Below are 15,846 nucleotides of genomic sequence, written 5' to 3'. Positions count from 1 at the left end.
TTCGCGGATATATTTTCACATATATTCAGCAATAATCTTATATAGATTTGTATTGGGTGAAGATAACTGGAAACTGAAATCTGGATTCATTTAAGTAACATTAGATAGTAGAAAGTTGCTGTACATAGCAAGAGAAGTATTTGTTTGGCGGGTATTAAAGCTAAGCCGACCAGGTGTTGGGAGAGATTTAGCTCGCCTCAATCTACTAATTTGTTATGAAACACAACCAGCAAGTAGGCATATCGACTGGCACTCTCGAAATTAACGTTAATAAACGTAATCTAATTTGGGTGATGTTTATTTGACGCGCTTGCGTTCAATACTTCCAAATATTTTGACCATGTTATTCCCCCCTGTACCCTGTACAAAAACTGATGTATCTCATACTTCTTCCCAGGATAATATTACTAGAAATTAATATTGAATAAATATTCTTCTCTTTTTTTTAAGGAACATTCCAGAGTTGGAAGATATAATTAGCCTATATTAGCCTATTCGAATGTATGCTGAACTAATTTAGATTATTAATTAATGTATATTATGATTAGGATATCAATTTTAGTTGGGTTTTTTTTTTTGTTTGTTTGTTGGGTTTTTTTTGTTTAGATTATTAATTAATATATATTATGATTGGTTTTTTTTGTTTTTGTTTTTTGGGGTTTTTGTTTTTGTTTGTTGGGGTTTTTTTTGTTGTGTTTTTTTTTTCAAAACAATACGTTTGATTATGATGGTAAACATTAATATGATGATTTTGTATTGCTTGGTCAATAGTAAACTTAACGATTTGTGTTTAAATGTCAATGAATCGATACCGTATAGGCCTACCTGAAAATAGTTATTGGAAAGTATATAAAAATTACAGGTATAACAGACAAACCCCTTTATAATCAGTTTTAACTGTAGTGTGCAAAAGATTAAAATATTTTGCAAACTACATGCGGACTATTTTTTCTGTTATTAGTGAGCAAAATAACGCGGATTGAAAGTCATGATGAATATTGATATTCTTGTAAACTATGCATATCTTCATGAATATCTCCATAAAATAATATGAATAACCTCTTAAAAAAGTAAATATTATCAAATTAAAAAAATGTATTTTATGTTACTGCGTGTGTCTCAACCATAACTGATTAGATCTTTATTTTGCGCCATATTATATTCTTCTCTGTAATAAATCACACAGTATACAGACAATGAGGCTGAAATGAAGGTAAATTTAAAACACAGAGACGAATAATACAATGTACCATAGCTGGTTTAAAGTTTTAAAAACAACACGTGAAAATTTGATACATTTTAAAGTTTGAATTACCAGCAAATAACGCACTGCCCGATCCAGCCTCCCCGTGGATAGGTAAAATAATACCCTCAAGGAGCTACCCTATGGATTCTCTCCTCACCACTACAGAATATAGCCTATACATTTGACACATTTCAAATAGGTTAATTGAATGTTGTGTAGTTAAGATATTAACCGTGATAAAACTGGTAATGAGTTAACTTACAAGTTTTAATGATAAAGTGATAAAGTATTAACTGATAAACCGTTAAATACCTGACATTAGGCTCTAATTACTGACCGTCTTCCAACCTCCAATACATTAATGAACAGTTGTATATTATGAGCAATTTATGAAAAAGATAAATCACCGAGGAAATATTTAAATTGTTGAAAAACACAAAAAAAATCGTTCATTTAAACTACATGTATATTAATTTCGCTCAGTGTATGCGCTTGGTCACTTCATTAACATCTAATGACATTTTAAGAAAATTACATTACAGCACCAGTGATGCTGATTAACGGGCTATCAACTGGCTAGATAATCAGTGCCTTTCAAACGATTGGCGAAATTTTCTGTCTCGCGGGTTTTGTTTGGTAGTTTGATCAATTGTCGACCAATCATATAATCTGCGCATTACTGAACGTGGCCTGTTAAGAAATGTGAAGTGGAAAAACATGCGAAATATAAAACTAACAGATTTTGGGATAATTTAACTTAACGTCCGTTATCTAACTGGTTCCTCGTTTGACTTAGTCTCTATCATCCAGAACAAAAATATTCTACGAATATTAGTCTAGATGCGTTGTCAACATTTGAGAATAATAGACCATTAGCTAGATTATCCGGTCTTTTACATTATCATAAACAAAGTCTAAGGGAGGTAACTAGTCCTAAAACAAGATGTTGACCCCCCATGAAATTAATTCAAGAATGTCATTTCAAAAAATCCATATGATTGCATGTCAGTTCAACTCTTCATTTTTTTTTTACTGTAAAATTTTTCTCCTCATTCTAATTCGTTGTCATTATATTAATGCACTATATTACTTGACTTGGCCAAAGATACTGGATAACCAACCACATTAGAAACCACTCGGCAAACCTCGACAGATTCCGTTACTTTACACCTAGCCTCGGCTGTATGACGGTAAGTGGTATTTACCTATGCCTATACAATTGCGATGCGGCACCGGTTTATTTATTAGGAAAAGTTGCCGCTTTTTATCAAAATTGCGTCGTTCGAAGCGTGTGTAGAATTTTTAGTGCAAAGTTTCCCTTGTTTGAAGAAAATCGGATAAACTTGAAAGAAAAACAGCTTCAGACTTTGAAATATTTGTATGATAAAACATTCCCCAAAGGCGTCGTCATGGGCAACGCCGTTGGTAATCCGAGAACTTGAAATAGTTCCAATGGCGGACTTCGTCATACAACCGTGGCTAGATTATGTAGGGTACTGGAATCTGCTGAGGTTTGCAAATTGATTAAAAACTAAACTCCCGGTTACGCATGGGGGATGAACATTTCGTGAAATATTGACAACGGTCCCACCCTCCGTCTGACAGTTTACCATATCAGTTCTCAATGTTCTCATCTATTTTGACAAATTCAAGTAACATTTTCTTCTTCTCTTTTGTCAAATTCGTGTAACATTTCCTTTGTAGTTTAGAATATTTTGTACAAGTTGTGTTAAAAATCTTAATAATTACCAGTACATGTACATCCAATTATAGCCGGAGACTAACACATACGGTCTTTTCTTATTGCCACGTGTGTAATGCTAGGGAGGTGAATTAAAGTGAACTTTTCAATTTTATTTACACCACAATGTCTCTTATTCATAACACTTTCCTTGCCAGCCCCCTGTACATGGAGAATGCAGCATCAATGTAAGATAGTCACAAACAGGGCACGCGACAGGGCCCTAAGGGTGAGGCTGGTCTCTCCGCCTGGCTCGAACATTTTTGAAAGATACATGGTCTCTAGCGGAGTCTAGCGTCATCTTGGCGTATATCTATCTAACACAAATGACATACCAAATAGGCCTACATTTACTACACCGGTATCGAATCCATGAACCCCTGGTTCGTGAGTCAGTCCTTTACTCACTGGGTGACCGTGGCACTTCAAATGGCTTAATTATTTACTGCTTGGTGGATATGGAGACACTAATTATTCCATTACTTAAAAACTAAATCTATATTCACCTATTTCTATTTTCCCCGTTCATTTAATATATCTTTTTATTTATTTAAATGACTTATTATATAAACATCCATGCCAGCCTTGTCTTTGGGAAACAGAATTTGCAACACAGCCATTTGCCATTTCAAATATTGAACCGAAGACAAATGGTGAAATCAGTCAATATGTATTAGACGAGTTAACGTTAAGATCAGACAAAATCTGACCCAAAACTTAGAAAATAAAATCAAATAAAATAATCAATTACTGCCTGGATTGCTACATTTTTATAAGAAGCCAATAAATTAATTGATATTCTTGTAGAATTGAAATATTGATATGGCGCGACCCTTTTGAAAGCAACTTAGCGTTGATCTGATTAGCACCAGCCGAACAACAATTGAACGCATCCGACAGAACCGTTTATCCCTTTGGCCACGGAAAGTTATGAAAAGCGGGATTTGAGCATCAATTGGCTATCAAGACTAATTTAATAACTTGAACAAATTAGTTATTGGTCGGGACTATGACCTTGTGATGAACATTTTCCAAGAATTGAAAAATTGCCTGTTAAGCTTGATACGACGTTACGAGACAATCAATGTATCCGGTTCGCCCACCCCAACCTCTGATCGTCGCGAATTTCCGCACGATTGCTGTGAAATAGGGTTGTTTTTGTTACAATTTAACGCACCAAATGATCAATTCTTTTTAATCAAGATATTAAATGGGAATTGATCCAACTCACATTGATATGTCTTGTATTCAGGACGGGTTAGGCTTTGGTATGGTTATCTTATTTCTATATATCAGAAAGATTATATTGAAATATTTCACACGAGAAGTGCTAATATAAGGTAATGGGTATTGATTTATTCCTGAACTTTATATTGTGTACAGGAAATTGAAGCCGTTTTAGATAATATTAACACCAGACGCGCTTTTGTTAGGGCTCTTTCTTATGTTCCAAATCCCATTGAACAATCCCAATCAATTTTAAATTATGTCTTCTATTATTTCCGTTTTCCCCGCCCATCATTTGTGAACAGGAGGGGCTGGATGGTCGAATGGGCTAATTGTGCGCGCTTTATATCACAAGGTCTGTCAATGAGTCAAGTTGCGTGGTTTCGAAACCCATCTTGGTCGAATGGGCTAATTGTGCGCGCTTTATATCACAAGGTCTGTCAATGAGTCAAGTTGCGTGGTTTCGAAACCCATCTTGTAATAGTCGAATTGCCTGTCCAACCTCGTTGGTTTTCTCTGGTTTCCTCCTACTACTAAGATCGAAATTTAGATTTAGTTTACTTGCTAACAGAATTGCGATTCTTCCGCACAATCCAATGAACAATCCGATCGTCAGTAATCCTGTTCTGTAGGTGTTCCAACTTAAACGGGGACGAAAATCGTTACTGTTTGTACGTGCGTGCGCGTTAGGTCGTCAGGTCGGTTACTGAGTCAAATGGCGTGGTTTCGATTTCCCGCTTGTACGTGACAAGGAGTGCGATCGCCTGTCCAACCCCAAGGACCCCTACGCGCAATCGAATTATTGAAATGAAAACAAAAAAGAACCATGTTAGTCCCGAAACGTAAAATACGATAGTAAAATACTTATTTTCTTGAGGCCCCGTCGCTATGACCCCATAAATAAATTTGCGTAAGAAACAAAAGGAACTCTGATCTGTGAAGATAAGACAATGTCTCGAAATTGTGTGACTGTTTCTCGTCGCGGGGGAGGGGGGTACTGCTTGTACGTGCGTGCGCGTTAGGCCATCAGGTCGATTATTGAGTCAATTGGCGTGGTTTTGATTTACCGCTTGTACGTGACAAGGAGTACGGTCGCCTGTCCAACCCCAAGGACCCCTACGCACAAGCGAATTATTGAAATAAAAACAAAAAAGAACCATGTTAGTCCCGAAACGACCTAGTTTTTGTCAAGTGGACGTTAAACCCCACCTCTCTCTCTCTCTCTCTCCGAACCCTTGATGTTGCCGCGTCTTGGGCAGTGTATACAGGATGATTCTTAATCTTACCGCTGTAGGTCATTTTTATGTTCAAAGTATTTAATCATGTTTTATACCTTTGATGTCTCTTGGACCCTTCGTCCTGCACCCTTGACCGTGCTGGAAAATTACGTTGAATGGAACCCGGGGCCTTCTATTTAACGAGCCATTGTGGTTCCCTGGTAATGATATGTGGCTTAGAAGGCCCTGACACAGCAGCCGTGATATCCTTTTCCCAATACATGCAAGGATTGATATCCTCCGATTGTCGCTAATAATAACAAACTCACCAGACAGATCAACGTTTTTAGCAAGCCTTCGTAATTAATAAGATATGAGCTACAGCGGCGAGTGTGAAATTTTTATTTGGTGAAAATAGTGTTTACTGAGAAATGGCAGTTTCAACAAATCAAATAAAGGGATAATTTCAGCTATTCTTTCGTTTTGTGTTTAAAAGTTGGCCATTTATTTTCAGGCGCTGCTAGCGTAGCATTAGAAATGGTCCCACTACTAATGTCTTCCGTCTTACTCCAGCCACAGTAGTGGATCGTCCTAAGGCCTTCCTTTGGACAAGTTTTGGTTACTGGCCTATAACTCCCTTAATATCCAATTAAACTGACCCCAGACTGTACTGCACATAGCCTAACATGTAATAAACCAATTCCCATCGAAATAAAGATGAAACCTTACCGCATAATTATATGATTTGATTAAACCCAACTTCTATGCGAAATTTCTGTTCATTTTAAAATGACCGCTGAACCAGAATCACTCACGTCACTCGAAAATACAGAAAAACTGTTCGGTTAGGTAAGATTAAGTTTTCAGTGGCCCACTTTTACTTGCGCAAAGCCTCAAATAGTGTATCAATTGTAGCCTCGAATATGACAGGACGTGGGCACAGTATTGTAGATAGAGTAGCATACGCGTATACAAACTATACAGTAATTACTTTTTTAGCCGATAACTTCTGAAAGAGGTAACATTTTGAAACCAAGTTTACAGGATAGGGAATAGGGATGCATAGTAACATTTGGAATACTCAAGGGTCGAATGAGCTGGATATTGACTAAAATTGATCTCAGCTCTCATAATTTAATTTTAGGTTCTCATAATAATTAGGCATTTCTACAGTTGGGATTAAGCGAATATTGTATGCTATGAGATAAGGCCTAAAACGAGGAGAAGAATCCGAGCGATATTCACTGTACGAGCATAACGCTGCACAGAGTCTAAAACCTAGCTATTATGGGTTAAAATTATAGACCTACATGTATGTGATTGTGAATATTTCTACCGAATTCGAAACTGTGATTTGATCACAATACATAAAAAAACGGTTACGGTCATTTGATTGGATGAGAAATAAAAATAAATTCAAATTTGTAGAGCAAATAGGAAATCCGAGTCTACCCATGATTTACGAGGTGTCCTGAAAATCTTTCATGTCTGAGTCGATACGAAAGTTGACTTAGTACAAAAATATAGATCGTCTATAGGATCTATTATCTAGTATTCATATTCACCAAAGCCACACCTAACTAATCAGACCTAGAGTTGGCCTAGATAGTACTAAATTGCCACACCGCCATTAAAGTAAATCAACGGTTGACAATTTTTGAAGATAATTAATTGAAGGGACATAACTCCATTTTGTAACTACAAAATCTCAGACTAAAAATCAACCCATGTTGATAGAGCTAGCTAGGAAAACTGTGTTTTTATAATAACCCTAAATATGTATCAGTTACATAATACATTAAAAAGAGTTTAATACTGGCAGTTGGATGTTCGTAGACTATTAAGTAGTTTAAAGTTGTCTAACTGTATTATTAGGGATCAGTGGCGGTGCCAGCCGTCGGTGATTGGAGGGGCAAAGCTGGGGCAAAGTCCAAGGTTAAGGGGGAAAAGGCATGAGCTTTAACTAGGGGTAGAGGGCCTCCCCCAGAAATTTTTGAAAAACAGGTTGCCGGAAATGCAGACTGGCAGTATTTCAGACACTGATCAATGAGGTAAAGTGTCAAACGAACGGACTTGCGAATCACGACAAAGCCCACCCAAGAGCGTCAAAGTAGGGAGTCCTCCCCCAGAAAATTTTGAAAAATAGACTGCCGGAAATGCTGTCTTACAGTCTTCTGTCAGGCACCGATCGTCGAGATAAATAGATCTGACCAGATACCGCCCGTCGCCTGATCACTAGTTTATCCGACTAGAGAACAAAATGTCAAACGAACGAACTTACGAACCTCAACGAATTCCACTTGTGAGCGCCAAAGTAGCGAGTCTATTGGGGACCTCGCCAAGAAAATTTCTACAACATGCAAGTTTATGACTGAGTGGGGATGTGGGATTTATTCACCGTAGATGGTATTGAATACCGAAACGTATCACAAATACTTTTTTTTATTTTCTAAAATTATTGGGGGGGGGGGGGCACCAACTGTACTAATGAAGTCTGACATAAGCTATGAGGGAAATGAAATGAGGTTTAACATTCTATTTTTCTACACCAACTGGGCTAATAAAGACATGCTATGAGAGAAATCTTGCCCAGACAGTGGTACTATGGTCTACTCTTATTTAAAATTCTAACTATCATGGGTTCTTTTTAGTGCATGCCAATATGTACACTGGACCTTGGACTTTCACCCCATCTAATTGATGTCTACTTCAGGCACAATGATGAAGGGGAAACCACACTGGAAATTTTGTGGAACTTTCGAAGTCAACACAAGGATCAAACCCGAGATCTCCTGGTTAGCTAACCAGCACCCAAATCCCTGAGCCACTGCGCCTCGCAAGTGGTGAGGGAAATTTTGCTTGGACAGTGCCGCTACGATTTCCTCTTATTGCTATTTCCATCTGTCGACGGATAGATTTAAAGAAGTAAGGCACTCAGCCTGTATATGAGAAAAATCAGAAAAAATTAGCCATAAAAAAAGAGTTAAGAGTGCTATGATAATGATAAATTCCCACCATTAAACACTCCTATGTTTTATTAGTTTATATTAATATAAAATATATAATTATACAATATTTCTGTTCTATTTTTTCTTAAGTATTTTCACATAATTCCATCCATTTTTCCAATAATCCCAACCAGACCAAAAAGTTGTGACCGCAGTAATATACCTGAAGTAAAAACAAAAGGAAATTAAATGCCACTCTGACAGATCCAACAGTGCTACAGTCTTTTTAAGATTAACATAGTGTAAATATTTTATTTCATCATTATTATGTGTTCAATTCTAGGAAAATACATTTGCCCTTTGTACATTCACTTAATTCAATTTCAACTGTAACAAGAATTTTGGTTCTTTAATAGTACTCCATACATACATTACATACATACATACTGTACATGTATTACTCTTCATAATGAAACAATATATTACCAAAGTGTTTGTAAGGCTGGGTGGTCTATATAGTTAAATACAGGTGCTGCCAAGGTTAAAGCCACCAATGATAATTGTAAGGCTGTATTGGCCTGTAACAGTTTGAAAACAGAAGACTTTCAGTATTATGGTGAATGAATTAATACAAAAATGTTTACATGGACACTGTAAATTATTAATGTCAAAATAGATTCATTAATATCAATAACAATAACACTTTAGGCGATACTCAGGAATTATATTTTTTAATTATCAAGTTTCATTAGTAAAATTTTGCTTACCTTACTTAATGTTGAAGGATATAACTTGGCTGAGGGTTTATTCAAATTAAAAAATCTTGCGAAACTTTTCTTTACAGCAATAAAAAAAAGGAAACAGATTGCTCTATATTTTAATAAGCTTACATCACTTCATCCTCTTGTAACAGGGTATGAATAATACTTCAATATGCTATGATGTAATACTACCATGATAAATTACTGTTGTTAATTTAAGGATAACCTGTGGACTGGTCTGCTTGGAAACAATGCAATATTGTTTAAAAATTACAGCCTATTCTCATTGACAGTATACTTTAAATCAAGTGCTTCCAAATTAAATCAAACAGAGATTCTATTTATAATCTGTAAGCCTGATAAAACAGACAATTTAACTAGATAATTTAAACAGAGAGCAGTACACAGATTTTATCTTGAGGATGGGAAGATAACATCTCCAATACTTAAAAATTACATTTTGTATTTAATAGAATTTTACACATAATATTAGGTAAACAGAAAAACAAATCAAATAGTGAAAAGAATTACTTACAGGTGGAGATAAAGATATATATCGTATATAAAAAGATGCACCAATTAACGCCATGTCCCGACTGACTATTAATGCTGTTAACCATACTATTAAAAGAAATATAAACAATTATGAAGGTACATGTAGAAATTGTTGTTACTTTTTTAAGTAGCAAATTACAGCATAACCACAGTTTATATATTTTGGGCTCAATCCTTAACACTTTACAATATTGTAAGTGATTTTATCAAGAGCATGGAAAACCAGCGGTTGCCAGGCAAGATATGCCCACATTTTGCAAGAGATGGATAGAGAACAAGCTAAAAACAAAAGCTATTTTTCGTACAATCAGGGGCCATAATCCAGAAAGTTATGGCCTGAAATGAGAAAATATCAAAAGGGACTGAGATCTGTGGGATATAAAGATATATTTTAAGTTTCAACAAAACTGGATAAAAATTGTGACCTCTGGAGCGGCCATTTTGTCGGGCAGTTTCATTTAGATTTTCCCAAATTTCGAATTCAGCCTTCATTATGGTGGAATGTTGATATATTTAAACGTTTTTTAAAATCGGATAAAAAATTGTGACCTCTACAGAATCCACTAGCTAAAAATGTGATTTTTCGAACAATCAGGGGCCATAATCCAAGAAGTTATGCACGATTATCAAAATGAACCAAGATCTTTGTGATATAAACATAAATTTAAAGTTTCATCAAAATCGGATAAAAATTGTGGCCTCTAGAGTGTCCACAACCTTGATATACCATTTTGTCCGGCAGTTTTGGTCCGATTTTCACAAAATTCAAACTCAACCATCATTAGTGTGTAACGGTGATATATTCGAACATTTTTATTAAATCAGATAATAATTGTGACCTCTAGAGGGACCACAAGCTAAAAATGGATTTAGCGTACAATCAGGGGCTATAATTCAGGAAGTTACGATCCAATATGCGTGAATGTCGAAAAGAACCAAGATCTTTGGGTTATAAACATGTATTTCAAGTTTCTTCAAAATCAGATAAAAATTATGAACTCCAGGGGGTCCACAACCTGATATACCAGATGTTTACACAATTTGCGTAGGAGCGGCGAACATTTTGTCCGTTAGTTTTGGTCAGATTTTCACGAAATTCAAACTCAATTGACACTACGGTGTAACAGTGATATATAGAAATGTTTTTTTTCAAATCGGATAATAATTGTGACCTCTAGAGGGACCACAAGCTAAAAACGTGATTTTTCGTACAATCAGGGGCCATAATTCAGAAAGTTGCGATCCGATATGCGCAAATATGGAAAGGAAAAAAATCTTTGGGTTTTAAACATGCATTTCAAGTTTCATCCAAATCGGGTGAAAATTGTGACCTCTAGAGTGTCCACAAGCCAAAAACATGATCAGAGGCTTAGTTCATGAAGTTATGATCCGATACATGCCAATATAAAAGGAACCAAGATCTTTGTGAGATAGACCTATATTTCAAGTTTCGTCAAAATCAGATAAAAATTGTGATCTGTTGAGTGTCCAAAAATTTTAAGAAATAAAATTTAAAGTTTGTCATTTGGGAAGTAAGAGCAGAAATGGAAACTTTACATCATAATCCTACTTAGTGCATTCTGATGTAGTATAATGTATATAAGTAATATATTTGACAATAAAAAGTTAACAATATTACCAGGTATAAGATTAACTATAGTAAGGGTAATAGTTAACACACTGACTAGTAATTTATCAGCTAGAGGATCTAATTGTGTTCCTAAAGCTGTTCTCTGGTTTGTGAAAGACCTTGCAACATATCCATCTAACTAAAATAAAAATAATTAAAGAAATACAAAATTATTATTATGTATTATAAAAGAAACATTTCTAGCAAAGGCAAGCATCAGTGATGCACATAATTTCCATATTTTCAAAACAAAGAACTTTGTTTTTAATAATACTTACTAAATCAGTGAAACCAGCAAAAACAAATAATCCTAAGCCCCATTCATATGCTCCAGTTGTCACCATGTAACCAAGAAATGGAGTAGAAATAATTCGCATTGTAGTTAACAAATTAGGAATGGTCATAATATTTTCTTTCTAGAAAAATAAAAGGAAATTAAGTAATTAATATCTCTGCACATCATCTGATGGACTGAGAAATGCCTTGAAATATACACTAAAGATCTCTAAAAGGAATATTACTCGAGTTAACCAGCGGCTGCCAGGCAGGATACGCCCACATTTTGCAAGAGATGGATAGAGAACAAGCTAAACAAAAAGCGATTTTTTGTAACATCAAGGGCCATAATTCAGGAAGGTAGAGGAACCAAGATCTTTGGGTTATAAACATGCATTTCAAGTTTCATTAAAATCGGATCAAAATTGTGACCTCTAGAAGGTCCACAACCTTGATATACCAGATGATTACACTATTTGGGTAGAGGGGCGGCCATCTTGTCTGGCAGTTTTTGTCTGATTTTCACGAAATTTGAACTCAACCATCATTTCGGTGTAACGGTGATATATTTGAACATTTTTGTAAATCAGATAATAATTGTGACCTCTAGAGGTACCACAAACTAAAAATGTGATTTTTCGTACAATCAGGGGCCATAATCCATGAAGTTATGGTCCGATACATGCCAATATCTAAAGGAACCGAGATCTTAGGGAGATAAACCTATATTTCAAGTTTCGTTGAAATCGGATAAAAATAGTGACCTGTAGAGTGTCCACAAACAATTGTGGACGGACGGACAGGGTCGACGACAATATACATCCACATGAAAATGTGGGCATTTAAAAATGGTTTATTTCCATTCAGTATTTAAATATATGAATTGGAAATTCATTTGGCATCCTCTGGAGACCATTAACTGAATATGGTCAAAAGCCAGCACCACTTGTAATCTTTGCTACAATTTTTGGACGGGCCTCTGTTTAATTCATTTGAATCTAAACTAAAAGATGATCTACTTTACATGTAGATATTTATACTGGTATTGTCAAAAATTGTCAAAATGGTATTTCATATTTTACAAAATTGATTAATATCTACCGGTACCTAAAATCCAATAATAATCTTTAAGCTTACATATTCCAATTTATGATCCTGCATATGTTTATCCTTTTCTTCTGATATTCTTGATGAACTTTTGTCAGTGTATGGTTTTGACATCTGGTCAGGGAAAAATACATTTTGGAAGATTTTGTCAATAAGTGGCACACACAATAATTGCGATTTTTGACATAAATTACCATTACTCAGTTTTGCACGAATTGTCACTCTGCTCAGGTGATGGTATCTATACTTAGCAATGCATAACATTGAAATTTTTCTGTCAGCTGTTATTAAATAACTGTTTGGTATGCAATAGAATGAATATTTCACTATTCTGTGTTTAAATAATGAAATACATCTACTGTAACAAGCCATTTTATTTTAAAATAAAGAAAAAAAAATTATATTAATGAAAATGCATATTACGAGAAAATGCAAAATAAAAGGATGAGTTTATATAAAAAAAACAAATAATTTCAGCAACAATTTTAAAATTATAGTCTATGTCAACTATGTGTATTTAGTCATCTTGTACGCGATACTTAATATAAATATTCTAAAAAAGTTTTAATTTGTCGGCGAGGAGTTCCATCACAATGACATTCAAAACACATAACAAGTCAAAATATATTTATTGCGCACACCATGCCACACACTTGAAAGGTTGGCATCACTGTATTTGACGATAGTATTTCGTTAGAAATATTTAATTGCGATAAAAGTCTTGAAAGTCATTTTCCTGAACACCAAAATCACTGGAGGCTGCCATTTTGAAATAACCTCTAAGCTTTCTTATGAGAATTCGGGAATTATTTCCATATTGTCATTATATCTCTGTAATAAGAATCACTGACATTTTATGAAAAGTAATTTACAGCTCAAACTATTCCGAAGGGTAATGTTTTGGAGGGCATATCAATGACAAAAAACTATTATTCCAAAAAACATTTCGGAGTAGAGATTAAAGTAGCTAAGTCTTTGACGTCTGGTTATTCCAGTCTATACCGGTAGTATTCTCCTATGGGCAGTCGGTCGCAAAATAAGTGCAGTCGATCTCAAAATAAATGCTCACTGAATTAATACAAACAATGCCAAAATGGAAGGAAAATCCCAAATTATTTTATGTATTTGCGTGAATCCGTGCACCTAAATTGTATACGCCACGCTATACTCATAAAATAAAATAACCTTGTCAACTTATCATTTGTTTGAAAAAATGTTGGGTTTTTTTCACCCTTATTCTGTTGTGAGTTGGTCTAAGCACAGAACTAAATATTTAGTTCTATGGTCTAAGTAAAAAAAAATCTCCCAAGGAGAAAAATAGTCGGTCGCAAAATAGATGCAATCGGTCACAAAATAAGTGCAGTCGATCTCAAAATAAGTGCTCACTGAATTTATACAGGAAAGGAAAAATCCCAAATTGTATGTATTTGCTTGAATCCGTGCATCTAAATTGCATACGTCAAGCTACTCGCCCAAAACTTTACTATAAAATTACCATGTCAACTTATCATGTTTGAAAAATTGTTTTTTACCTATATTCTGTTGTGAGTTGGTCTAAGTAAAAATAATCCCCCCAGGGACAAAAATAGTCGGCCTCAAAATAAGTGCAGTCACTGAAGTCGGTCTCAAAATTATGCATCTACGACTGACGAAATGAATTAATGGGACAAACAAATAATACCAGAATAGAAGGGAATAAAACCTCAGATACTTAATATACGTGCACCTAAATTTCTTACATCACATAGTCGGTCTCAAAATAAGTGCTCACTGCAGTCGGTCTCACACTAAATGATTTAATGAGGTACACAATGCTAAAATAGAAGGGGACAATTTTCTGTGAATGCGTGCACCTAAATTGCAACGGTATAGCATAAAATAACCTAGTCAACTTTTCATGTTTGAAAAAAAAAATTTCCCTGTTATGAGTAGCCTATGTTGGTCTAAGAAATTGAGAGGGCTTGGTGCGAAGATTTTGATAACTTAAATTATATTATTGATTGTCATACGAATAACATTATAAGTCGTAAGCATAGTTTGTTTCAGAAATACGTAAAAAATCTTTAAATTATGAAATGTTAAGACGATCTATTGTACTTTAGAATTTTTACTTGTTGCATATTTAATCCCGGTAGAAATTAAAACGTATTTTACTCATGTTGTAAGTATGTTGCAAAACCTTTCCCCAGATCCCAAAGTCCAGTAAATGGCATTTCAGAGACCAAGTAATCGCCCCCGTGAGACAAAGTCCACTCAGGCCCAGTACCCAAAAATTAAAAGCCCAGTTACATAATCTAAATGTTTCTTCGCGCCTACGGCGCTCAATTCTATTGTGTCATTATTCTTCAACTCCTGTCTTATACAATCTCATCACTATCATATTCACAGTTACCGGTACAGTGAATCGCCCAGTTAGTAGTACCACTAGTGAGTGGGGCGACAGACTGTAGAATTGTTATTTCTACTCTCACAAAACAGGCGAAATTGACGGACTTGCCCCAAGATTCTGTTCCATTTCTTATCCTCTCGTTAAGGAGAATTTGATCCCATTTGTCATGCCATTGTCTATAATTTTTCAGGCCCGGTCCACCAAAATCAAAAGGTCAGTTACATATCTGAAATTTGTTAGCGCCTGCGCCGCTAGATTCCATTATGGCACCATTCTTCCATTCCTATGGTTATAGTGAACTGTCCAGTTAGTAGTACCGCTGGTGCGTGGGTCGTGAGGCGTCAGACTGTACAAATGTTCTGGCAAAACAGGCGGATTGACAGGGGCAGATTTCGAGATTTTGTCCCATTGGCTCCTATTTCTGGTTCTCTTGTTCAAAAGAATTTTCTCCCAGCAATGACCTCAAGTGCCAGGATATTGGTTCAATTTTTAAAAATGTTCTAAGATTGCTTAGTGTTATAGCCTGTGCCCCTAATTGTAACATAAACTTTATTGCAAAATCAATAACAATCATCATATTATATGACATATACTTTATGTCAACTTGAATAAAACTGCTTTCCGACGAGATAACAATCGGCGAACAACTATAGGTAATACGATTGTTCTACCGGAACGCCCAGTGTTATAGCCAGTTTGTTGACATTCAGTGTGGGGTGGGATTGTGGATGGCGCCCTAGATTTGGAAC

At 35.4% G+C, this 15,846-nt stretch overlaps 1 protein-coding gene across 1 annotated transcript; it reads right to left on the bottom strand.

The window, feature by feature from the left end:
* Positions 1-8,403: 8,403 nt before the first annotated feature.
* LOC126821680 (probable cardiolipin synthase (CMP-forming)) lies at positions 8,404-13,483 on the bottom strand. The gene is made up of 7 exons (XM_050550149.1): positions 12,739-13,483; positions 11,604-11,741; positions 11,335-11,464; positions 9,676-9,761; positions 9,147-9,215; positions 8,866-8,957; positions 8,404-8,602 (listed from the first exon to the last, which is right to left on the bottom strand). The coding sequence occupies exons 1-7, from the start codon at positions 13,078-13,080 to the stop codon at positions 8,515-8,517; spliced, it is 945 nt and encodes a 314-aa protein (XP_050406106.1). The 5' UTR covers positions 13,081-13,483; the 3' UTR covers positions 8,404-8,514.
* Between the last annotated feature and the right edge of the window lie 2,363 nt (positions 13,484-15,846).

Source organism: Patella vulgata, chromosome 5, assembly GCF_932274485.2.
Source record: "Patella vulgata chromosome 5, xgPatVulg1.2, whole genome shotgun sequence".
In the NCBI taxonomy this organism is placed as follows: domain Eukaryota; kingdom Metazoa; phylum Mollusca; class Gastropoda; family Patellidae; genus Patella; species Patella vulgata.
The sequence above is the reverse complement of the archived record's forward strand: the minus strand, read 5'-3'. Positions and strand labels throughout refer to the sequence as shown.

Excerpts from the sequence above, each read along its gene's own strand:
- LOC126821680 (XM_050550149.1), bottom strand. The coding sequence starts at position 13,080 with ATGGCTTGTTACAGTAGATGTATTTCATTATTTAAACACAGAATAGTG. Across the intron at positions 11,742-12,738 it reads AGGATCATAAATTGGAATAT|AAAGAAAATATTATGACCAT; the intron begins GTAAGCTTAAAG and ends TTATTTTTCTAG. Across the intron at positions 8,603-8,865 it reads CCAGCCTTACAAACACTTTG|GTATATTACTGCGGTCACAA; the intron begins GTAATATATTGT and ends TTTTTACTTCAG.